Consider the following 25,205-nt stretch of genomic DNA (forward strand, 5'->3'; position numbering starts at 1 on the left):
CTCAGTTATCATCTCCCAGCACCAAACACTATTGCAAAGAGCGATGGAAGGGCTGCAGAACTGGCTGGAGTGATTTCTCCAGCTGTCACCAAACAGCAGCACGTGTTCAGCCCCAGCAAGGTGCCAGGAGTGGTCTGCCAGCCCACGGGGGACGCAGTGTGACATCCTCCTGCCAAGCCAACAGCAAACGAGCAGCACAAGGAATGCAGGAGGGCTTTAGCAGCACTGCCTGAGCAACACGATTCCCCTCTGCTATGCCAGCAACTGCGTGATTGCTGCAGGTGCCAGCCAAGAATAGCCAATGCAGTGCCACACATTTGCTGCACGGCCCTACAGTATCGCACGGGCGTTACTGAGACCTTGCTGGCGTTCATCACTCAGCTTTGCAGGAAAGCAGCTCTACTCGGAGTCATCAAATCATAGTGAGTGCAGCTCCAGGAGCACAATTCACAGCTGCTGGAGATCCATAAAACATAAAGAACTCCAGAGGAGATCATCTGGGCCGTTACCAACATGGAGGCAAATATTAAGACAGCCCTCCTCCGAGGGAAGGATCAGCATGTCCCTTTATCTGTGCACTTCACTCCTTTCCCTCTTTGGACACCCTGAACCAAACGCACTGACCCCGAGGGCCTCAGTCCAGGCTCAGCTCTGCAGGTCCCAGCTGAGCAGGAAGGGCTCCCAGCAGCAGCATCTGCCTCCTCAGTTGGATGGAGGTGCAGTGCGGGAGGACAGGCAGCTGCACCCACCACAGAAGGCACAGAGTTCTGTATTTAACAGGGGGAACCTTCACAGACTCCAGCTGCTGGGTTGAGGACCTGAGCCACAGGTCAGGAGAGAGTTGTAAAACAAAGCTCTTGCTTAAGGTTAACTCACAACGTAAATATTCTCAGCTGGGATCAATAGCTTCAAGGGAGGAGGTGGGAGATCAGGTGTCAGGGGGAGAAGACGGGGGGGAAATTATATGGGCATTGCACATGAAAATGCTGTCGTAATGGAGCTGGATTAGCATTCAGAGCTGGCTGGGCCTCTGTCTCAATAAACACATTTTGCAACATTAATTTTACTGAACAATGGTTTAATTCAATAATCTACTGTCCCTACATCTGTACAACACTGTACAAAATATAACCAAAAAACATTTCAGCCCCATACAAATGTTTGACTGGCTGTGTGAGGACCCAGTGCCTTTAAGTCCTTGACTCTCCCACCCTCCAAGATGAAAACTATTTGGTGCCAGGGCTCCAAGGCACTGCCATGATGTTTTTGCTTTCCAGTCTCATTCTCCATTTGGGGATGGAGTCCTCCAGCCCACAGCAGAGGACCTCTGGTTGTACTTCATACTTCTGGCCAGGCACAGAAGATTTTTAACCTCTTTTAGCATTAAGCAGTAATACCCTAGGGATGCTGTGAGGAAGGGGCAGCTATGTTCCGAAGGTGATACTGATGGGAAGTTCAGGACTGCTACATCCTTTTTTATAGCAGCACTGATCTGCTCACACTGATACAACTGGTTCTGGATTTCCATTCATTCTCACCCAGCCACTTCCACTGCTGGTAGCACTGCCTCACGTGAGCCTTGGCTGAGGAGTCCTCTTACAGCTAGCAGGCATGCTGCTTTCAACCTGGAAGTGAAGGGAAATGACACAGCTGCTCCTGGTAGTGGAATTCATGCTTCTACCACATCTGCATCACACCTCTGTTCTCCATGGAAACTCTCATTTTGGCCAATTATTTTTCCTCTCATCTTCAGAAGCTTCTCATTTGTATTTTAGAGGCCGTAAAGTCATGATCACACCATTCTCCTAAAGCTTTTTCCCCACTGTTCTGACTACAGCGCAGCATCCTGTTCAAAATGCAACTACTGGATCTGAAAAATAAAGCACTCAGACCACACTGCACATCTGAAAATAGACACGTAGCCTTTGTGCAGGGCCAGTTCTCAGAGAAAACCTGATTCACACAGGAGCACGGAGGTGGTTTCAGGAAGGTCCTGTTACAGGCAGGAGTCTGAAAAGAAGAGACAGAGGAGTAACTGAGCAGAGGAGATGGTCTGACAGGCGTACAAGGACACCCTCATACATTACAGGGTCAGAAAGACCAACACCTCAAAAAGAACTACATGTATTTGACCCATTTCTCCATTCAGACAATCCCATCACAGCATCCTAACCTACACAAAGAAGGCTGTCTCAAACTAGAGGACATTTCACGATGAATCAGTGAGCTGCTAATGGCATTTACCTGTAAGTTCATTCACCATATGTCCCTCCTCAGCCAACGTCACTGATTCTGCACTCACATCAGGATCCCCACTGACTCTCATTCAGACTACCACTCTCCCCTTCTCATCGTGTTTGGCCAACTAAGGCCAAATCATAGGATACTGCTCCCATCAATAAATACAGCTGTGTAAGTACTATTTTAAAGGCATCTTGACACAATAATATCTATCTTGACACCACAGGATGAAAGAAAGGAACATTTAAGGACTGTTACCTTTAATAGTGAGGGAGGCTCTGCTGAAAGCACGGCCCGATTCATTGGTGGCTTCGACCGTGTAATCTCCTTCATCAGCCTTTGAAACCCCAAGGATCACCAGGGAGCAGACACCAAAGTCATTAGTGCCAAAATAGGAAGGGTTGTTGGAGAGGTCTCTCCCATCTTTATACCACGTGATTTTGGGAGGTGGATGGCCTCCAACTGCACAGCTCATGCGGCACTCGCTGCCAGTGGTCACCACGTGGGGCTTCAGTGGGACAAGGAATCTTGGGGGCTGGTTTTGATTAACTCCCCTGTATCTGTGTGGTCTGACTTGAATGTCAGCTGGTGAAAGAAGAAAAAAAGCAACACAGCACATTACAAGCACATACTGAGATGCTGCTTCCTGGGGGTGGAAGTCGGAGTGAAGGATTGGTTTCAAACCGTGACCCCTAACATCTGGCATTCTGCACTGCAGTCTGAGATCCCCCACGCCTGTGGATTGTAATTAGAGCTTCTTCCTTAATTGGACAGAACGTAACTTGTAGCCAGAAACATTAGTTGCTGCAAAAATTAAGCCTTAGATTTTGCTGGGAATCAGTTTTGTAACAAATGACATAATGGCTGGAAAAGGTTTGCAACAACATCCATTTAGAAATGATCATCCTTTCCCAGCAAACTGGAATTTCTGAGGGTATCTCCAGGCACTCACAACAAAATGCTTACAGGAGGAGGGACCTATTCCAGCACAGTGTGTTAGGAACGAGGAGCAAAGCACAGCACCATAACACAGACAGCTACTCGTGAAAGCAGCTTACCCTTTGGTTTTCGAATTCTCCAGGGCTGCACAGTGTCGGATGGACCACTGGATCCCAAGTGATTCTTTGCCACAACCCTGAAGTAGTAATCCCGGCCTGCGATCACGTTGGTGTAAGTGAATTTGTTGGTGTAGATCAGGTCACCCACCACGTGCCACACGCCTTTCTGGGATTCACGTTTCAGGACTGTGTAGAAGAGATCACTTTCCCATTTCTCAGATGTCGATGGCTCCCAGGTTACTGTCACTATGTTTGGCACGTTCTCTCTCAGTTCAATGGGCCCAGGTGGCTGCGGGATATCTGTCAGATGAAAACAAATAATACTGAAGATGGAGGGAAAGTGGTGCAGTACAGGACACTAACAACTTCAAGTCCATCAGATATTCCCTGTTTGAGCTTTTAGTTTGAGCTGTTCGTGCCATCAGAAGGCACAAGACCTCACTCTTCCTCCAGATGTACAAGCTCATTTGCTACTAACTGAGCTTCTGGTGCATTAGACTGAACTTTTGGGGCTCCTTCCCCTCTTGTGGATAGAGGAAAGAAGATGAGGGCTGAACTCAGTTCTCTGCCTTCTACATATCTGCCTGTAAACCTGTCATGTACACACAGACACACACAGAAATGCACGTGGCAGAGTTACCTGTAACTTGAACTTGGAAGCTGAATGCTTCTCTTTTCCCTGTCCCACTCATGAGCTCAACAGTATAGATGCCACTGTCAGTGAACTCTGCTGCTTTAATCAGCAGCTGGGAGGTACCATCTTGGGTGCTAATTTTAGCATGGCTTGGAAGAGGAACCCCATCCTTTAGCCAGGTCAGCACACAGTCTGGAGGTGCCTGTGAAGAATAACACTAGTTACAGCACACGTGCTTTCCCTCCAGATTACGTCTTTAGGTCTACGGTGTCATTATCTCGTTTTAAATGCACACCTACATGACACAGCTAAGTGATACACAGAAATATCAGAGATTGGATCTAAGAGCCCTGGACACAGAACTGCTCAAGAGTTTCTTTGTAACTTTGTACTAAGGTGACAGCTATTGTCAAACAAGGTGTGCTAGATCAAAAACAACAGATGACATCATAGTTAACATTTTCTTATTTAAAAAACATCTGCTGGTTTCTGAAAGAAAACATCCTAGAAGTGTGTATTTCTATTTCTCCATCTTTGGTCTCTACATTCCAGGAGAGCAGCTGAGTTGGAGCAAGGTCAGCAGTTTGCACACTTCACCCTCAATGCCCAATTCCTGACATCCCAGACTTTACCTGTGTTATTCCAAGCTCATGTCAAAGCACATTGGATTTCTGTAAGTGATAGCTTATGTTCTGCTGCACAGTAAGACAAACACAGTCAAGAGAATGTTGCTAGAAATGCTACCCTAAGGCTTTCTGAGAGAGCTGGAGATCAGTGCCAGATGGTGATAACACTGAGATGGTTGGATGGAGAGCATCCCAAGCACTTCACTTGCTGGGTGACTATAAATCTCAAAAGCCATGAATGCCAATGAGTGACAGCTGAATTCTTTTTCTTGTTCTCTTCATGCAGAAGGTACACATAGCATAGGCAGGTTAAAGGATTTGCCCGGTGTCTTGTACACATAAAAAAGAGGGACTTCTTAATCCAATTTGAAAACTTACCTCAAAAGGAATATTCACTCGAATGGCATTTCCTGCTTTTATAACCAGGAAATTTTTCACTGTTTTATCTATTATGAACCTGGGAGAAACTGGAAAAGACAGAGATTACTGTAAACAGTTTTATGTTATGACATAATCACTGGCTGGCAAGCTCACGTGCACGTGCTGGCCTTTCCAACTGCTTGTCTGCAGGCTGCTGATAAAGTCAGTGGTACAGCAGAAAAAAAGCTCCTTGATGCACTGCCAGAGCTCTCTGCTAACCACTGCACCTTTCATGTTTTATTATTTTTTTATTTAGCACTCTAAGTGAGAGGAAAGGATGTTAAGCTGTGGTCACTACCATGGTTGCATTCATGGAAAAAAAAAGTCTATGACACACTTCACCCCATTACATGGATGAGCCTCTGTGTAAAATGATATTAATGCAAAAAGAAATCACAATGGACACTTCTGAGAAGGGGAATTGGACTAAGAGCATTTTTTGATGTTCTCAAAAATGCTTTGTGTTTTGAGGGATCTTGCAGAGTAATAATACTGAGCACAGACAACATGGGATAGACTTACCAACAGGGGGAACTGCTTCAATGCAGGCTTCCAGCTCTGCAGCTTCTCCTGGGCCGCAGTCATTGAGGGCTCTCACACGTAGGAAGTACATCTCCTTGGTTTGCAGGCCTTTAATTTTGTAAGTGGTCGTCTCTATTGGAAAAATGTTGCATTTGGTCCAGCTGAGGTTGCTAGAAGACCGGATCTCCACGTCATAGCCCTTCACATCACTTCCCTCTTTTGCTTCAGGTTTATTCCACGTCAAGGTGACACTAGTGCTGTCACTGATGGTCGCTTTAAGGTCTTTCACTTGACCTGGAGGTTCTGAAAAGGGAAATTTTACTTCAACTATTTTTCTAGTACACATGTACCTTCTTTCAGTCACTTCCTGAGATCCTCTACACCCCCACAGTGCACTGGAGATCCACTCTGCTATCTTATTCTTCACCCATCCTGACCCTCCCTCCACACCACACAATGTCTGCACAAGGCATCCACCAGCTCTTGACTTTAACATCCTTCCCCATGCAGACAGCACATGCTCTGCCACAAAACATTCCCCAATTATTTCTCTGTCTTCGCATACTGCTACAAAGCACTGAAAAACACTGCCTCCTCACTAACATCCCCAGTCTCCATTCAGCTTTAGCAGCTCCCAAGGGAAGGATGGTGGCAGTTAACTTACTCGTGGAATCCCGAGCAAAGACAGCTTGTGACGGCGCGCTGATATCCCCCATGCCAGCAGCATTGACAGCTGCCACACAAAACTCATACTGCAGACCCTTCTTGAGACTGGTTATCTTCAGCTTCTTGTCTGCAGAAAGAAAACGAGTTGAGCTTTCAAGCCTTTCATCAAGCCTTTCAAACTCAGTGCAGGGTGGAAGCAAGCTACCCACCTGCTATGGGCACGCTGTTGACGGGCACCCAGGTCATGGTGCCCTTCTTGCGTTTCTGAACGATGTACCCCGTAATTCTGGAGCTGCCAGCTTTCCGAGGTGCTTTCCAGGATATTGTGATGGTGTCTTTGCTGACACCAATGATCTCGGGAGCATCTGGGGCACCAGGGGAAGCTAGAAAGACATTAATGTTTCATTATTAGAATGTTTGTATCGAAAGATGAAGGAAACAAAGCTGCTGGGACATTTCTTCCAAGTTTCTCCAATGTGTTTTTATGGGTGAGCTTTGGAAATCCGACTGAGATCACTCTGATCATTTTCATGGCCCATCTCTCTAGTGCTGGGAGTCTCAGAGCTGGCCCTCGACCTACTGACCATGCTCCAAGTCCAGGCTACAAACAGGCAAGCACAGTTTTGTGTGAAGCCCTCACAACCTTGATTCAGGTTTAGATTTGTAGCAGCATCCACAATGCAATGAGTTTTCTTGATGTGAAACCTGGATAATGAATGTCCCATAGGGCTGTAGGACACCACCATAAAAAGTCATTCCTCACCTTTACTGATAGTCACCACCTCGCTGGATTCCAGTGCATCACTGGTTCCCTCTGCATTCACAGCTCTCACTCTGAAGTAGTAGCTCTTGTCTTGTTCCACTTTGTTGGTAGTGAAAGTAGTACAGCTCCTGGGGGTTTCTCCCAGGGCCACCCAGTCGCTCTTGCCTACCTGCTGTTTCTCAATAATATAGTTTTGTACTGGTTTGCCCCCATCATCCTTCGGGGGATTCCACTGAATGGTGACATCATTTGCAGAGCTTCCCACAATTTTCATGGGTCCTGCAGGTGGCTGTGGCTTGTCTGAAAAGACAAACACAAGCAGCTTAGTTCCAGATCTCAGCCTTGGAGCAGACAGTGTCTCTTGCTCACCAGCTGGGAGACTCATTTCTGATGGTACATATCCCTAGTTGTAGACTGAAAGCTAGACACTTGAAGTGTCTCTTCAAATATCCACTCTTCTACTTTTGAGGAAGAGGGGATGAAGCAAGGCCCTTGCTCCATGGGCTGATTGTTCTCATAAGCACTGCACCAAGAGTACAGACACTTATGGGAGGATGGAATTTGACCCTGATGTTATGTCTGTAGAATTGCCTGTTGTGTGTAGCCCTATCTTCCACAGTCTCCCAGCATTCAAAATTCAATTAATGAGGCCGTCCAAAATGAAACTAGATATGTGTCATCTTGTATTAAAGGGCAAGAATCATGTCAGCAACCACTGCTTGAACCTTGATTTATTGGAAACACAGCCTTGTTCATCCTGGAATAGCCTGTAGTCCTAAATAAAATTGTGATCATTACTTCTGGCTCTCCTTCCTCATCCTCATGATGAAAGTCACTGTAGATGTAATGGGGATCTTACCTATTACCTCAACCTTTAGGTCAATATCCAAGAGTCCACTGTCATTCTTCAACCTGACTTTGTAATCCCCACAGTCCCTTCTCTCAGCATGGGAGATGGACAGCATGGTAAAGGTGTCTGTTTTATCAACACGAATCCTTGAGTCATCTCCCAGCTCTATTTTGTCCTTTAGCCATGTTGCTCTGACCGGAAGCCGGCCCTCAAAAGGGATCTTGATCACCACTTTTTCCCCTGCCTTGGCCACAGTAGGAACACTCATTAAGTTTGTTAGGAGAACTCCATCAACCTGTGGAGGATCTGAGAAGACAATACAAAGTCATTACAAAGTGCAGTTCAAAGAGGATAAGGCTAACCTTGAAGGGAAGGACTTGTCAGCATTCACTGTTGCTGTGTATTCCAAACATATATCCCAAAACATATTCCAGATAATTTAATTTGGTTCTCTCTTATCCAAACTGAATCAGCGATGTTCATGACAGTGCAAATACATGTGGCTTCACCTTTATCTGTACACTCAGTGCTTCACACTCACATGCACCTTGCTACAGAGTAATTTTCAAAAGGTATTTATTGTATCTCCCATACAAGCAGTAACTGCAATAAAATCCCAATAACCAACTATAGGTCCTGAGGGAACGTATTACACTTCAAGCACTGCAAGGCTAGCACTCTGCATTAAGAGCAAGGGTAGTCTGAACAGACTCACCTTCAACAAAAATTGAAGCTTCAGTTTTTATATCTCCAGCTTCAAACCGATACTTCCCAGCATGAATATCTTCCACTTTGCTAATAATGAGTTTGTGGACTAGACCTTCCTTTTCCAAAGAGACTCCATCCATGCTTGTTAACTACAAGGTAAAGCCCAAGTACTCATTCTTAAAAAAAATTAAAACAAAAAGGCAATACAAAGGTCATCTAGTTCCAACCCTCAAATGGAAAACCCAAAGCCTCCCATGGTCAGCACGAATGGAACTATCTTGTGGTAGGAAGGTGAAGAAAATCCTGGTGAGTTTCTAACAGGATTTTTAGTTTAAACAAGCTCTTGCAGAAGCCTTCCAGAACCATATTCAGATCACAGCATGACTGGCAGAGGGAGGGACAACGTGACATGATACACATTAAGTCAGAGAGTAGAGAATTACTAACTGAAGAAAACAGGCTGGAGGACACTTACCTTTAACCCATCTTTAAACCAGGTTCCTGTTAAGTCATGTCTATTGACAGCACAAGACAGCTCAGTTGGTTCCCCTTTCAGGACTCTGACATCAATTAACTGTTTGTTGACACGACAGCGTGGTGCTGAATGTTCAGAAAAGAAAACACTGAGAAGATGCTACGTCTGTCATGCACTGGTAGAGAGTAATGGTACTGAAGAACATGTGCATGTGAGGAGAAAATAAAGGTTTTCAAATACATCTACTGCAGTCATAGCACATGATGTGGTATTTTTTGTTTTACTGATGCTGTTGGGCAGCTGCATAGAAGGACATTATAGCTGGCCTTCATACACTGTAGTCCTTGCATGTTCTTGTATGTAGAATATATTTATTGGGTGCTTCTCCTCTGCAGTGACCAGCTACGGAGCTGCCCAAACTGTTATTATTCAAAAGGTTGCATACACATTATTCTTCTTTCCTGAGTGTTTTCTAGTCTCCTGTCCCCCAGTCTCTACAAATACACAGGGCTGCACCACCCTAAATGGAGAATCCCGAGCTTGCTCTTGTTAGTATCAAAATGCAAAGATCAGTGACACAGAAGTGATGAGTTAAACACGTACCTTTCAGGTCATCTAGGCGATGGTATCGTCTCTTTTCTGTACTTTCTGTATTCTTCAAGAAATCACTTGCTTTAATATCAAGGCTAGGTACCTGCTTTCTCTGGTTTATTGAAGGACCACCATAAAGGGGTGACATCTGATCAGAACCCTGTGAACTTCGACCAAAAAGACCTGGCTTCCACCCACCAAACAGTCTATCATGGAATCTGCTCCCTGTGCCTCCAGAGGCAGAATCCTCGCCATAAAGGGAGCCTGAGTGTCCTAAATCTCTGTCCTCAGCCCTAGCATCACCTTGACCTGAAAGCGATTCCTTGTCATGGGATGAACCTTTGTGTTCTGATCCTCTGAAATCACTGGCAGTCCCCTTCCCAGCTTCACTGTATGCAGATTTGCCAGCACGTGAATCCTGTCCATATTCACCACCCATTCCAACAGCACCTATCACACCTTCTTTACCATGGACTGAGCCCAATTCCCTCCCATCATCTCCCAGTCTGCCAGCCCTGGATGCAGCTGACCCATATGCAGACCCAGCACCTTGTATGGCAGAGCCACTAACACCCCCACCTTCCGAGGATAAGCCAGCTCCTCCTACTCCACCTACATACCCTTGAGCTCTGCCCAGCATAGCATCCTGACCATGGTGAGATCCCATCACTTCTTTACCTCCTGAAGGAAAATGAGCTGCTCCTGACACAACCCCAGCTGAGAGACCATCTTTACCATAGGAAGAGCCAGCATCCCTTACACCAGCTATACTACCACCAGCACCACCAACACCAGCAGCAGCTGGGAGACCATCCTTCCCTAACGGAGACCCAACACCTCCAAAACCGCCTGCACCTGTACCATCAATACCAACCTCAGGTCCAGCTCCCACCAGGCCATCTTTTCCAAATGGCAAACCAACTCCTCCTGCATCAGCTACACCTGCACCACCAATACCAGCCCCAGCTGGGAGACCATCCTTCCCTAATGGAGTCCCAACTCCCCCTGCACCAGATAAACCAGCACCACCAATACCAGCACCAGCTGGGAGACCATCCTTCCCTAATGGAGTCCCAACTCCCCCTGCACCAGCACCACCAATACCAGCCCCAGCTGGGAGACCATCCTTCCCTAATGGAGTCCCAACTCCCCCTGCACCAGCTAAACCAGCACCACCAATACCAGCACCAGCCCCAGCTGGAAGACCATCCTTCCCCAGTGGAGACCCAACTCCCCCTGCACCAGCTAAACCAGCACCACCAATACCAGCACCAGCCCCAGCTGGAAGACCATCCTTCCCCAGTGGAGACCCAACTCCCCCTGCACCAGCTAAACCAGCACCACCAATACCAGCACCAGCCCCAGCTGGAAGACCATCCTTCCCCAGTGGAGACCCAACTCCCCCTGCACCAGCTAAACCAGCACCACCAATACCAGCACCAGCCCCAGCTGGAAGACCATCCTTCCCCAGTGGAGACCCAACTCCCCCTGCACCAGCTACACCTGCACCACCAATACCAGCCCCAGCTGGGAGACCATCCTTCCCTAGTGGAGACCCAACTCCCCCTGCACCAGCTAAACCAGCACCACCAATACCAGCAGCAGCCCCAGCTGGAAGACCATCCTTCCCTAATGGAGTCCCAACTCCCCCTGCACCAGCTAAACCAGCACCAGCCCCAGCTGGGAAACCATCCTTCCCTAATGGAGTCCCAATTCCCCCTGCACCAGCTAAACCAGCACCAGCCCCAGATGGGAGACCATCCTTTCCATACAGAGATCCAATTCCCCCTAGACCTGCTACACCTGCAGCATCAGGTCCCGTTCCCACTGCAAGGCCATCTTTTCCATAAGGAGACCCAACACCTCCAAATCCACCTTCACCAGCACCACCAATACCAGCCCCAGCTGGGAAACCATCCTTTCCATAGGGAGAGCCAGCACCTACCAGACCCCCTGCACCTGCTACACCAGCACCAGCCCCAGCTGGGAGACCATCTATTCCATATAATGGCCCAACTCCCCCTGCACCAGCACCACCAAAGCCAGCCTTCCCATACCCAGCACCTTCCAAACTTGCATCACCAACCCCAGCTTGCATTCCTGCTGGTAAACCATCCTTCCCGTAAGGTGATGCCATTTCTCTTCCTGCTCCATCAGTTCCAATCCAATTTCCAGGTCCAGCCCCAGGTTCACTTGACTGTCCATGCTTACCATAGAGATCCCCCCTTTTAACTGCAGTAGCATCAACACCTGCCCCAATTGGCAGACCATCTGGACCATATAAAACTTCCAGTTCTCCCACAGAACTGCCACCTGCACCAGTCCTAGCTCCATCTCCAGCTGGAAGACCACCTGGCCCATACAGCACGCCTGATTTCTCTGCCTGGCCTACATGACCACCAGCATCAACTGTTAGGCTGCCTTTGCCATAGGGAGACCCTATTTCTCCTTCCCTATTTATTCTGACTTCATTCATATCAGCTGCAGTAGGCAGATGATCCTTGCCATAGACAGAATGTGCATCTCCCACTCTCGCTGAATCAAGATTGATTCCATCTGACACAGATCTCCCATCAGTGGCATCTCTGATCCCAGCAAAGCCAGCACTAGAACCAGTATCACCTAATTTAGCATACTTATCATGCCAAGAGTTCACACCTTCTGCATCACCCATGTCAACATCAGCTGCACTTAACATGCTATCATGTCTGCCATCCACAGAATGAGATTTAGTTCCTCCTCCTAATCCATCATCAGTATCTGCTCTGCCTGCCATAGAATCCTGGCTGTGTACAGGCCTCAATCCACTTTTGCCTTCTAACATTTTTAATCCGGCGTTACTAGCATCATCCATCATGGAGTCTGCATCTCCCTCTCCTGAAAACTGCCCAGGCCCCATCACTCCATCTCTGTTGGTTTTACGTAGCCCTTCTTTTCCCAAAAATTTGAATTCCTCATCAGCATGAGTGGAGAAGCCTTGACTGCCCTCGTGGTCACTTCGGTGCCAGCCATGTCTTTTCATGCCAGCATCCATAGGATGATCTTCATCACCGAGATATTCTCCACGTTTAAGCTTCTTAGCTCTGTCTTTAGATGGCAATGTTTCCTTCTGCAAGTCATAGTTTTCCTTTTCACTTTCTCCATCCTTTGTCCCCCTGGCATCTGTATTGAAGACACAGTGTTTGATTGGAGAAGAAATAATTCAGAGCAAAAGAAAGATAAAAAAAACCAAAAAAAAACAGAATCTGTATGTCATGCACTGCATCAACAACCAAATAAAATAAATTAGCATTTGTTACTTTACTCTGTCACAGGAATATAATTTAAATAAACTTATATTCAGTTCTAACTCTGTTTTTCATTGTCACACTAAGACAGTTTTATATTTCTTAGTTAAGACAACCATTACTTTGAACGGAAACATGCTTGCTACGAAAGAACAAAAGAAAAAACAAAACAGCTCTTAGAAGAAACAGGGCACACTTCCAGCATGATAAGTCCAATTAAAAGGGCCCTAGGAGGTATCTGGGATTCATTAGTGCCTCCTGCCTTCTTCCTCCCTCCAGCCCTGAATGAGTTACAGAATATCCCACACACACAGGGTCCATCAGTTCCCAACTCTGAAGCAGGACCTCATGTCAGGACAATTAACAAGGGAAAATATTGTCACTCCTAAAGAGGAAAGAAGGCCCAGTGAGAATGTCATTTCTACAAACACTACTTAGAGACTTAGAGGCTCCACATTTCATTTCTCAGCAATCAATAAGGCAGTGAGAAGAATACTATTTGGCACATCACTTACGCTCTACAAGAAGCCAGGCCCTTGAGGAGCAGATTCCAGTGTCGAGTGTATACAAGCCACTGTCAGAGGTCACAGCATTTTTGACAATAAGCTGGTGGGTCAGACCATCAGGGCTTACAGTGATCTGATGCTTCTCACTTGCTTCGAGGGGGTGAGCTTTATGTAGCCACACAGCATCAAAGCAGGGAGTCCGTAGGATGCACTCAAAGACAGCATCCTCCTCCTCATGACAATGCGTGTCTCTGAGCGGCTTCTGAAATCTCACAGGGATGGCTGGAATGGAAAAAAGAAAGGAAATGGAGCCAGCTCTGTCTCCCCAGAAAAACACATGGCTGTTGAAGGAAAAAAAGGATGTGCTATGCTATGCCTGTGTATGCAGTATCAGAAAAACTGCGACGTGTTCCTGTGTCTAGTTCTACAGGATAGAACAGCAGGTTTTTGTCTTTATCTTAGTATCAACATTAATGAATTTGTCCACTGCCATCCAGAATTTGAAACGGGCACCTGAACCTCATCCTTTGGAATACAAATGCAACATCCATCCACAATAATCACTCTCCTGCTGTTTTTCACCCGTGTCAGAAGGAGCAAACCCTTACGAGGCAACACAAAAATCAGTTTTCTATTGTTACCAGCTTTGGCTGCTGAGCTTTGCATACACTCCCACATGAAACTTTCCAGAAAATAAATTCTTGTTACAGCTGCCCATCATAACTAACTCAAACCCTTACATTCAGCATCCAGCTCGGTTGAGAAAACAGGTACATCCTCCACTCTGACTTGATACAAGCCTGCATCTTCTGGATGCACATCGTTGACAATAAAATGATACCTCTTTCCAATCCGTCTAAGGCAATACTTTCTGTATTCATCTCCTGTTCCATAACGGACCCTCTCACCGTCCTAGGAAGAGAAACAGTGTACTCTTAGAAGCAGCACACAATTAGCAGAAGCATTTAAAAAATAAATATTAGGCTAAATTTTTTGTTATGAATGCCTTCTTGATACCAGTGAGGAACAAGAGAGAAGTCTACACTCTTACACCTTGCAGCAGACAGCACTCATTTATATAAAACATGGGCAATTATATATGCAGTAATTCCTGTACAGGATAGAGCATCTGACTCTCAAATTAGGACAAGTGGAAGTGCTTTGCTAGCTTATGTAAGGTTTTGAAGCTTAACTAATACACAGTTGCTGAAACTTCAAAGATTTAGCATCTTCAAAAATGGATAAAGTTGACCAATCTGCCAGCTGTGACATATCTGAGTTACCTTTTCCTTGCTGCAATGGAGTAGGTTGCAATTTGGAGGTTCTTAGACGTCCTCTTTAATTAATTCAATTTTTCCTCACACTAAAGATGCTGAACACAGTTTTACTGAAATATATCTTCCGTAAAAACATCCACAACACTTCTAAGTAACAGACTGAAATCTTTCTGCTCTACTAGGATCACTAAAACCTAAGTGATATTCACCACCAAAGACTGCCTGGACCACCATGTCAACACTTTTTCCCCAGTCAGGCAAGGACTCTGTGACGGACAGACCTCTTTAAGACTCTCATTTCCTCTCAGATGCTGCCCAATCGATTAAGTACTTCATGCAGACAACTACAGTGACTTTAAGAACAGTCCAACCCATCTCTCCCCCTCTACCTTAAGCAGATAAACGTTGCTGTTGGCGTTTTTCAGTTCCATCTCCAGGGTAAAAGAAGCACTTCCATCCTTGTTGACCTTTATGTGTTCCATGTTTTTGACACTGTGAATTAACTGACAGAAAAAAAAAGAATAAGAATTCACTAAATGATAAGGCTATCATGACAGAAGTTCTTAAGCTGTTGAACCAGTGTAAAATTTGCCTTCCATCTGCACAGAAAAGAGCTACCTCTAACTGAAATTGTAGAGAAACACCTCTAAGTTTCCAGAGTTTCTTCCTGTGGGCAGATTATATCTAACATGATATACTGGTCACTCATACACCACACAACCTCTGTCTGTCCAGGTTTCTGCACTGCTTGTATGTGAAGGACAGTTTTCACTTTCAAGCATAGAAATTGTCCATTTGAAGTTCAAATCATCTTCAGAAGCAACTGATCCCAGAATTCAGCTATGTGGTTTAATAAACAGATTATCCTAAGATCAGGATCTCCTGAAATTTATGAAGTCAACTTTTTCATCCACATCAAGCAGAGAAACAGACTTTAAAACGTTGTCATAAATCATTCCTTGTCATACAATAAAATTTTCAGCTTCAAAACAATTTAGGAAGGTTTAAGCCTGTTTCCAGAAGCTACCAAATAACTGTAGGACATGGCAGTTTGTTAAAAACCCAATGCTTTCAGTGCTTCAGAGTTTATCCTACCTCTGCTTGTTCACTCTCTGCATCCCTCCTCATCTCCTGAAGCCTTCTCAGCATGCCACGGAAGTCAGAAATGCCATATTTAATACAGATTTTCTCATAATCTTTCTTATCTGCGTGCAGTAACAGCTGGAAGACTGCTTCTCTGTCCACTACTTTTTGTTTTGGTGGTGGAGCCCTTAGAACCAGGAAGAAAAGAATATCAAGACGTTTTAACAGAAAACAAGATGTCTTAGTTCTCTCAGTTCCCTACACTTAGTCCTCTTTTCAACTTTCTTTGTTATTTCTGTAGTATACTTGTCCCTGTGCATATAGAAAATAAACAGGACCCCACACAGATGGTAACAAGCTGTTCTACCACATCCCTCCATATGGTGAGCAACTTCAGAAACAAAAAGTATTGACTTGAAGGTCTAAGAAGCTATTGTGTCATGAAACACCTGGGAAGTGTCAGAATGGTCTCCATTATATGGAGACATACCGCTTCTTCAGCGTCTTCTTGAGGTCCTGAAGACTCTTTTTCAATTCTATTACGGAGGACAAAAAGAAAAAAGGAATCATTAATTACAACAGCTCAAAGCCATATTTTAAGATGTCATTTTACCCAAAGACAAGCACCAAGCATGCACAGAACATTCAAAATTTATCATCTTTTTCCTACTTCATTCTTTACAGGTTTGGAGTAAGTTTCAAGGCCATAAAAGACAGAGAAGCTCCTAAATTACACTGCTGTTTTTTATTTTTCCATTCAGAAATGAAACAATTTCTTAGCCTTCCTTTTATTTCTGCTGTAATGTCTAAAGAGTTAATCATTAATCTGAAGAATTCATCATTAAAGACAGGAAGGCAGGTAAGACTGGAAATAATATCCTGTTCCTTCCTCAAAGGCCTTTGGCATTTTCTATGTTAACTATGTTTCTATGCAGTGTCTCAGTGTTTGCTCCTCCCCACCTCCTGTGCTGATTTTTCTCCTCACACTGATGAAGGAGAATTAGCAGTGATGTGCTAGACTTGAGAGTATTCAAGTATGCCAAAAAATATTTATTCAACTCACCCTCAGCAGGATGTCCAGTAACGTAGTTTGCTTTCCTTTTAAAGCCAACTGGTAGTTTAGAAGAGAAAAGAAAAACAATGCATGAGATGAACAAGATAACAGACTAATATCAGTAAGTCTAGGAATTATAAAACCTATACATGTGTCATTAATGCAAGAGGAAAATAAATTCCAGTTTGGATTTCCTTGTCAACTTGACACTGATTCCCAGTAATATACATCCATAACACTGCATTTGCATTGCAATTGCTTCTGTGCTCATTAGATACTCTATGCTGTGGAGGAGACTGCCTCTACCCTATAAAGCTTGTATGCTAAGTAATGCTGGAAATACTAATGGCTTTTTTTTAGAGATGGGAAGCCACGTTGCAAGGGTTATCAGGCACAACACAGATAATTGCCTTCTAAGCTTATTTTATAGATATGCAGGTGAAGCAGACACTTCCAAAGTAGTCCACACCTCCAGCTCACCCAGATTCCCAGAACAGGTCAGTTAGTTTACCCATGAAGAACACACTTCTCTCCACTGACTATGAAGGGGAACAGTGGACTAGGTCAGGTGGAGACACCTGAAGTGAAATAAGATGGATCCCTCCCAGAAGACAGCCTGAATTGTCCAGTATCATAAAGGACTGAGTCAGTTCAGCACTAAATCCGGAGCTTCTGAGCATGGTTCGGTGCAATGACCACAATACCCACATTCTGCTGTCTTCCCTTAAAGCTCATTATCATAGAGCACCAAAGTGGGGGGAGTTGCAGAACTCCAGTCCTCAGTGAGAAGAAAGCAGTCCTTCACACCGAAGATACTTAATGTTCAGGGCACTCACTCCCAGAAGACAGCAAAGCCCATTACTTGGGATCACAGGATATCTGGACTACAGAAATGGTCAGTCCTACCTTGTATGATCCTGAGGCCAGCAGAGCACGTAGCTTCCCCATATTCATTTACAGCAGTGCAACGGTACAAATCAGAGTCACCTGCAGTGATTTTATTTATCTTAAAAAGAAGAACACAGACTCAGTCTCACACTCTCATACACTTCAGTTACTCAAATTCCTACAAAACATTTACTTGCTGAAACTTCAGATCTTTCTTCTGTTCCTACAATTACTCTGCTCAACTTCTGTGTCGTTGCAGACCTGCTGACATCTAGATCAACTTCTCTTTGTGAAACATTCAGACCATTCTGCTCTTTCAGCATGTTTTAAGAGAAGAAATCCACATCGTGAAGTCATCTCTAATCTTTGGAATCTGCACCTATCCTGACCTTCAGATCCTCTTCTTATTTCATCCTGATCATCGTTATGTGGATGGAGTGATAAAATTCAGTTTTGTGCTTTTCTAGAACTTGGTTACCTACACACTTCTAGTTGCTGACGTTCTCACCCCCATTGCCACTCCACATTTATACTTTCCATGTTCTATCTGTCCTCTCTGCAATATTTGATCTTTACCTGCAGAATGTGTTCACTAGTAGCTGCACTGTAGAACATGACATATTTGTCAGGATCATCCATATTTCCTTTTGCACGTTTCCATTTCACCTCAGGGGCCGGGACGCCTTTGACTGCAGCTCTGAATATGGCATTTTTACCTTTCAAAAGAGGCAAGAAATCAGTTTTTGAACATGAGGTTCTCATGCCAGGCTCCCTGTGTTATCAACACAGTGTTCCTCAGCTGGGAAGAATGCTATGCTCCATAGGACTCACTGTGCCTGATTCTATATACCAGAGAAATCCATCCGTGAATTGTCAGAGCTCCTTTCACTTTTTCATTTGGATAAAATAAAGTTGGAAAAAAGATATTTTCTCTGTGTGCTCTGGAAAGTGTATGGGACAGCACTGACTGTTAAAAACAAGTGGGATGACCCATGCAGGGCAGGGAGTTTTTCCTCATGTGCTCTGTACATGTCATCTTTCTGCAATACCTTTCTAATCTGCTGGCCTAGCACTCCCTTCCACTCCAAACACAACAGGCACTGCTGTTTGAGGATGCAAGGAGGGAGAAGAGGATGGGGTTCACCTGTGAGCTCCCTCCTTCACCTCTGCTTCTAATAACCTGAGTATACTGCATCTGACCACTGAAATCTCCAACAGCATTACCACTGTCTCGTGAAAATGCTTTCTTTCTTTTTCTGAACAGCTTCAAAGTCATAGGAATACGATACAACAACAAATCAGAGAAGTGACTCATGAGTAATGTAAGTGGGAGTGTCATGCTGGAATAGAAAAGGAGATTAGTGGATGTAACTCACGGAGGAAGCGATTCCTATCGTTCCTTTGTAATAACTTTGGTCTTCAGATGGCCAACAATGTAAAAACATCTCCCCAGAAAGTCTTGCAATATTACCCACACCCTTCTAAAGAGTCACCACCAAAACCAACCAGGAATGGTGCGGCAAGCTCTGCTGGACACACAGCCAGCAGATCCTTAACAAAAGGCATTTTGTTCAAACTCCTTTTGAGACTGCAGCACCAGAACTATCTATTATCCAAAGCTGATTCCAACTGATCACCCTTCTGTCAAATCCTAACAGCTAAGAGTACCTGTTAACACAAACACTGAATTAAATGAGGCAGTGACATAATTAAAGATACTCACAGTGCATCTGCATAAACAGTGAACTCTGTTTACACAATGCCTGACCTTAATGCCCCAGTACTTTGCATACAAGCTATACACAACCTGTACTAGACAAAATAACAGAACATTTAGACAGGGTGACACACCACCATGCTTCATGCATGAGACTTCTGCTGGAGGGAAGGATACACCACTAGAGGCCACTGCGCTCCTTCATAAAATGTCAAGGGACCATGAAAATCGATGCAAGAGTAGAAATCCAGGGTGCTAGAAACTGCCCAGTCTAGCAAGGAGGAGCTACACGATCCATCCAGGTTATCCCCTCCAAAAAGATACAAGACTCCACAAGGGCAGACATTACTGAAAGGTATTTAAATATCCCATTTAATTTCTGGTCTAGTGCTGAGCATTCATAATACAAGTTAGTTAAATGGAAAAACAACAAATCTTTGCAAAGTGTTCAAACTTTTGCCACAAAACACTAAACTTGAGATCTTCCTGCAGAATCCACAGGATTTCTTGGATACATCTGGAGCCCTATTTTGGTCTTGCATACACTAATAAAAACTCAGAACTCCTGTACTCATGAAATTTTTCTCAGTGCTGCAGAGACTTGGGCCACATATGGCTTTTTTCTGGTCTAGTCAAAGTTCAGAAATTAGCTTGCTCTAGTCTGAAAAACTGACTCAGAGTTGAGACATCAAGCCTGCAGGCGTGCAACTCTGACTGGTGGTTTGGCTATTTATTTATTTTTATTTGTTTTAAAGAGTCTCACCTTCCTGCAAAGTTAGACTGACAGGCTTTCGCTCGAAGTCAGGTGTGCTGCATCCTTTTGGGATCTTATCCACAAACTGGGTAATATGAACTCCTCGGATGGTAGATTTCTGGACAGACTTCACTAGAAAGGCAAAGAAAAACACATTCCATTAAGACAATGTGTTTACGCCTTAGAAACGGTCTCACAATCCCCACCATCTCCTTTTAGGACAGTAACTGCTTCTGCTCAGCCCCTCTTGAACCAGAAAGGACCCTTCCATTCTTATCCTACAGGCTGTGAACGTGCCTGAAGGCCGAAGCAGTCTGTGATTTTGTGTTGACTTATTGCAAAGCTATGACCAAAGAAAGAAGATCTGGAATCAAGATGGCAATCCAGGGGCATACCAGCTCACATGCCTAGCAAAGCTTTGGATAGAGAATGCTTTACATCAACAAAATTTCAAAATCTGGCATGAGGAAAACGCTATTGCAAAGGTCAGCACAACCTGATGAGCCAGCTGGCAGTGTCCCTCCTTGCCACGGTGAGAAGCAGTCACCTAATTGCCAAATAACACCAAGAACAGGTTGGGTTTATTCTCAGGGGTAGTCCATGCTGGTTTCACTGCCCTGACTGTTCTCTCACCTGCTGGACGGGTTGCCATCATGCTTTGCTTGGCTGCTTGTGGTCAGTACAAATAGGCTGCAGGTCTTCCTGTGAAGAAAAGACATTTAATTACTTACAGTCCACAAGGAAAATGAAAGACTTCAATGCTGCTCGCTTTTGTGATGCAGTTTCTCCTCCCTTGCTTGCTACATCCTCGGCTGACAGTCAACACAACTCTGCTGCCTCTTTCCAAAGCACAAAACGCCAACTTTGAATCACCAGCACAACACACAAACCAGGTAGAAGAATGCCTGGCAGGCCTGCGTGGTAAACAAACACATCTAACAGCATCCTTCAGACACATCATTCATTTCCATGTCAGCTGGCTTCCCTCCAAAAACTCCTCTCATGTTTCAAGCAAATATTACACCACATGGCACTCACATGGCGAGCTCTGATGGATGGTAAGAGCAGTTGCTGAGAAGAAAGCTACAGAGATGGATGTCTGAAATGAGGCATGAAGCAGAAGCACATCCTGATCTAAATTAGCTTGTCTAAATTAGCAACAAGCCTCAAGCAGACCATAAGCTAGTACTTACTCTAGAAGGAAATGGCAAAGTGTAAATCTGGCATTAACTAGTTATTGTCACTTGTATGACCTCTGCTGAAGGTGTTTCTTCCTCTATTTGCAAAGCGGTCAACACGAAAAGTAACACATCATCATCCTGCAAGCAAACTGTGAAGGCAGATTCCTTGTCATACGAGAGACATGGGCAGAAACTATAGAGTTACTGAAGCTCTGAAAGAGCAATTAGATTAGATTCCCATGTGGGATTAATGCTGTCTCTATTTACCGTCTGCACTCCTTCACTCACACAAGAACATGCAACTCTTCACACTTTGAAAAGGCTCAGTACACCTATGATCTTATTTCTGTCCCCTGACTGCTACGTGATGCCTGATGAGAGCTCTGGGTAGGACCCCAGCATCTCCTTGTCGTACATTTGGTCAGAGCTGTGTTTATCTGTGTGATACCTGCTTTCTCTGAGGGTAAAAGGTGCCACGTCTCACAGAGAAGACAACAGCAGCATAACTCAGCATTTTGGGGTCAAGTTCTGAACCAAAAGGATAAGCATTGATTTTCCATTCACCAGAAGTTGCAGATAAGAACACAGACATCTCCCCACAGCCTCTACTGTTATCCTCAGCCAAACCCTCATTGTAGGGCTCCACACTAACTCATAACGATGACAGGATCACCTCTGATCACTTGGAAAATCATCGCTTGCCTCTCTAACTTCAGTGGAGATGCACATAAAAGAGTAGGAATGGAAAATGATACGTGAGACCAGGTGAATGATAGTCAACTCCTCTTTCCATCTCAGCCCCAACCTGGCGTGGGTGTTACAGATCTGTATTCCAGCTTGCCTGCATTGATATTTCAGCATTATCATAGAACTACTTCTGTTTTACTGAGTTTACTGGACCTTAAGTATTTCAGAGATTCACATGGATTAAAGATAAGCTGCTGTGAGTCCTTACACTCCTGTGAATTCTTGTCTTCTGGAGAGCGAGAGTGAAACATCTCAATACCACACATTGACTGCACAGTTAAAATAACAGTGCTGGAATATGCAAGAGAACATTCCTTCAGTGTAATTAATCCAACTACAGCACATTTTCTCATGCCTTCCATGTTAAAATGTGGGCTTGAAAATACCACGTTAGCTGGCACAGAAGCTTTCGGAACCTGTCCTGCTTATTTCTCACATTTTGGCTCCCTCATTACACGAATAACCTTGTTTTACCTTCACCGCAGTTCAGTTCTGGTATGAAGAAGGCACAGAACTTTTAAAAGAAATGAAAGGCAGCAAAAGCCTACCAAAAATTGCCACGTTGGAATTCATATCTCCACTCACAGCTGCCTGCACTACAGGTCTCCAAATTAACATGATCACTGTTGTTGCTATTTACACAAAACAAGCAGCCAAATACCTCCAAAGGGCAACCTACCCCTCTGGTACCAAACACTGCTCACCACCAGCCCTGGCATAGCAGGGCTAGTGCTGGAAGTAGCTCAACACTCTGAGGAGTATCTCATCATCATGTGCTAGCCTCATTCAGACAGCCAAGACCTGGCTACTTATTGTCCTGTGCAGAAGTCCAACTGGTTTTCAGCTGCAGAGATGTCCCCTTTAGAGACAGCAATAATGCCTCCACTGCTCCCAACAGGACAAAACCTGGCTACTGACAAACCAGTAAAATAAACCAGGTAGCATGATGGGAGGTCTGACTTTCATCCTGCCTGCCCACCAACCTGCCAGGATGAGCTAGCTCAAGAGCCCATTCCCTCTGCACTCGACTGGGCACTCATGATAGGGTCATAAATCAGCTAAACAAATAAGCAAAACACTTGGGAGTCCCAGGATTTGGTTGTACTGGTAGTATCACAAGTTATTTATATAGAATAGAAGATGAAGAAAAGAGGTGACAACTGCTGGCAGAGACTGGTGACCAAAATTAGGTAAACCCTGAGAGAAGTGACAGGGAGCAAGTGATTGATGCACAGGGGATGGATCCAAGGGCATAGGATGGACTACAGACATTGGCACAAGTACAATACACAGAGGGTACAGAGCCATTAATACAGATCATCATAAAAATTAATTAGTAATAGACACAGCATTGTTTACTCAGAGAGCAGTGAGGCACTGGAAGAGGTTGTACATAGAAGCTGTGGATGTCCCATCCTCAGAGGTGTTCAAAGCCAGGTTGGCTGGGGCCCTGGGCAGCCTGACCTGGTGGCTGGTAATCCTGCCCATGGCTGCAGGATTGGAAATAGATGATCTTTAAGGTCCCTTTCAACACAAGCCATTCTAAGATTCTATTTCTCTTTGTAATTCATAAGAAAACAGGACAGCCCCCACAAAGTGAATGATCTAAAGAGCAAACTGTTGTGTGTTCAGCCTCAAATTGCAGAACTTTGCACTAGCAGATCCAGATACTGAGAAAGAGGCTCTCCCACTTAAAGCTTTCCTTTTAGCTTTGGGTGGGCTTGCTTTGTTTGTAAACTTTGAGTAATATTTTCAACTTGAGTCCTCATATTTCAGAAGATTTTTAACAAAGTATGAGATTTTTCTTTAAAACCACAAAACTGAAGGCCAGCAACTGTCGAAACAATGACTTCATGAACATTTCTGAGCAAGTCACAGAGGAGAAGTGACTCAAGCACTCCAGTGATGAATGGAGGTCTTGTGTAGAGTAGGGAGGAACGTCCGTGGATCAGATTCTGTGTGACTTCTTCCTCTGGTAAATCTATATTTGACTCCATCTCCTCTCCTGCCTCAGGGTTTACAAATATAATGTGATCACTCACGCTGCCCACAATTTACATAGACCAGATACTCCATAGCTGAGTAGTTGTGAAAGAGCAGTGGTACAAAACACCAGAAGGACTCACACACCATCTGTATGAATTAAAACAATGATGCTCTAAGAGCCGTGAACAGGACATTGAAGTTATGGCAGTTCGGTGAAGCAGACATCGAATGACAACTCAAGCATAAGTTTTTTCTGATATTCACAAAACATCCATAAATTATTTCATTACAGACATGCATTTTCACACAGTCAATAAGTTTACAACAAGTTACTACAAATACCTCACACTTTTACTAAACGTACAGAAGAAAAGGCGATGTATCCCCTGCTTGCCATCACAAGAAATCACGTCTCCAAGGTCAGAAACCACAGCATACTTATGTTACACATTGCTCCATGGGACAATCAGAGCAGTCTGCCATCTTACCAGGGAAATCAGTGCATGCTGTAGGACATCAGTCTTCCCAGAACATTTACAATTTTCAGACAACAGCAACACAGAGAAGGGTCCACCGTGACAGCGACGGCTGCACCTCATTCCCCCAGCTCTGAATCACCCCTGCCATGCATCTCCATGGTGCCATGACCAAACTCACTACCTTAAGAGTTTAAGCTTCTGAGCTGATCCTGCTTTAAGTCAATATCGCACCTCCCAGGACCACAGCTGTCTGTCTGTTGCCTCAGATCACAGAGCTCTTCATAGCAGCTCAAGAGGTCTCCTGGTCACAGATATTAGCAATCTGTATGGAAGAAGACACATCCCTTATTAGTCTGTTCTGAACATCACTAAGAAACAACAGAAGAAATGATACGCTCTTGCTCCCTTCTCACCTCTCCACTCTCCTGGAAGCCAAGTCCACACTCAGCAGCAGCCTTGCCAGGATGTCTCTATAGTGTGCTGTCTGTGGTTATAGGATTATACACCCTTGGTTCCCAGTGCAGCATGGGAAGCATGCTTGAACCCAGTGCCTTTGGCACGCCTCGAACACGGCAGCTAGCCAGCGTGGTCAGATGCGACCATCAGTCAAGGCAATGCTGGATTTCCAAGTGCCACTTGGGTCAAGACTATGAGCCTCAAGGTACAAATATTTGTGGGGATCCATAGTTTGT

General features: G+C 44.8%; 2 protein-coding genes across 2 annotated transcripts in view; one reads left to right on the top strand and one right to left on the bottom strand.

Moving 5' to 3' along the window:
* PHLDA3 (pleckstrin homology like domain family A member 3) overlaps positions 1 to 25,205 on the top strand; it is a 135,137-nt gene that overhangs the window by 80,631 nt on the left and 29,301 nt on the right. The window lies entirely within an intron of this gene.
* IGFN1 (immunoglobulin like and fibronectin type III domain containing 1) lies at positions 1,798 to 20,823 on the bottom strand. Its single transcript, XM_065747443.1, has 25 exons — positions 20,754 to 20,823; positions 20,130 to 20,252; positions 18,226 to 18,365; positions 17,668 to 17,767; positions 16,771 to 16,818; positions 16,198 to 16,243; positions 15,720 to 15,894; positions 15,014 to 15,127; positions 14,088 to 14,259; positions 13,357 to 13,629; positions 11,430 to 12,716; positions 11,073 to 11,120; positions 9,567 to 10,919; positions 8,964 to 9,088; positions 8,496 to 8,637; positions 7,790 to 8,086; positions 6,931 to 7,230; positions 6,377 to 6,550; positions 6,166 to 6,294; positions 5,502 to 5,804; positions 4,938 to 5,026; positions 3,940 to 4,135; positions 3,300 to 3,599; positions 2,500 to 2,826; positions 1,798 to 2,010 (listed from the first exon to the last, which is right to left on the bottom strand). The coding sequence occupies exons 1-25, from the start codon at positions 20,773 to 20,775 to the stop codon at positions 1,997 to 1,999; spliced, it is 6,297 nt and encodes a 2,098-aa protein (XP_065603515.1). The 5' UTR covers positions 20,776 to 20,823; the 3' UTR covers positions 1,798 to 1,996.

This window comes from Cyrtonyx montezumae, unplaced genomic scaffold (assembly GCF_038088225.1).
Source record: "Cyrtonyx montezumae isolate F1298 unplaced genomic scaffold, pur_monq_1.0 scaffold_45, whole genome shotgun sequence".
NCBI lineage: Eukaryota > Metazoa > Chordata > Aves > Galliformes > Odontophoridae > Cyrtonyx > Cyrtonyx montezumae.

Coding starts and splice junctions, on each gene's coding strand:
- IGFN1 (XM_065747443.1), bottom strand. CDS start 20,775: ATGATGGCAACCCGTCCAGCAG. Junction 20,253..20,753: donor GATGGCAACCCGTCCAGCAG/GTGAGAGAACAG, acceptor TTGCCTTTCTAG/TGAAGTCTGTCCAGAAATCT. Junction 10,920..11,072: donor TGGTCTCCCAGCTGGGGCTG/GTATTGGTGGTG, acceptor ATGGTCTTCCAG/CTGGGGCTGGTGCTGGTATT.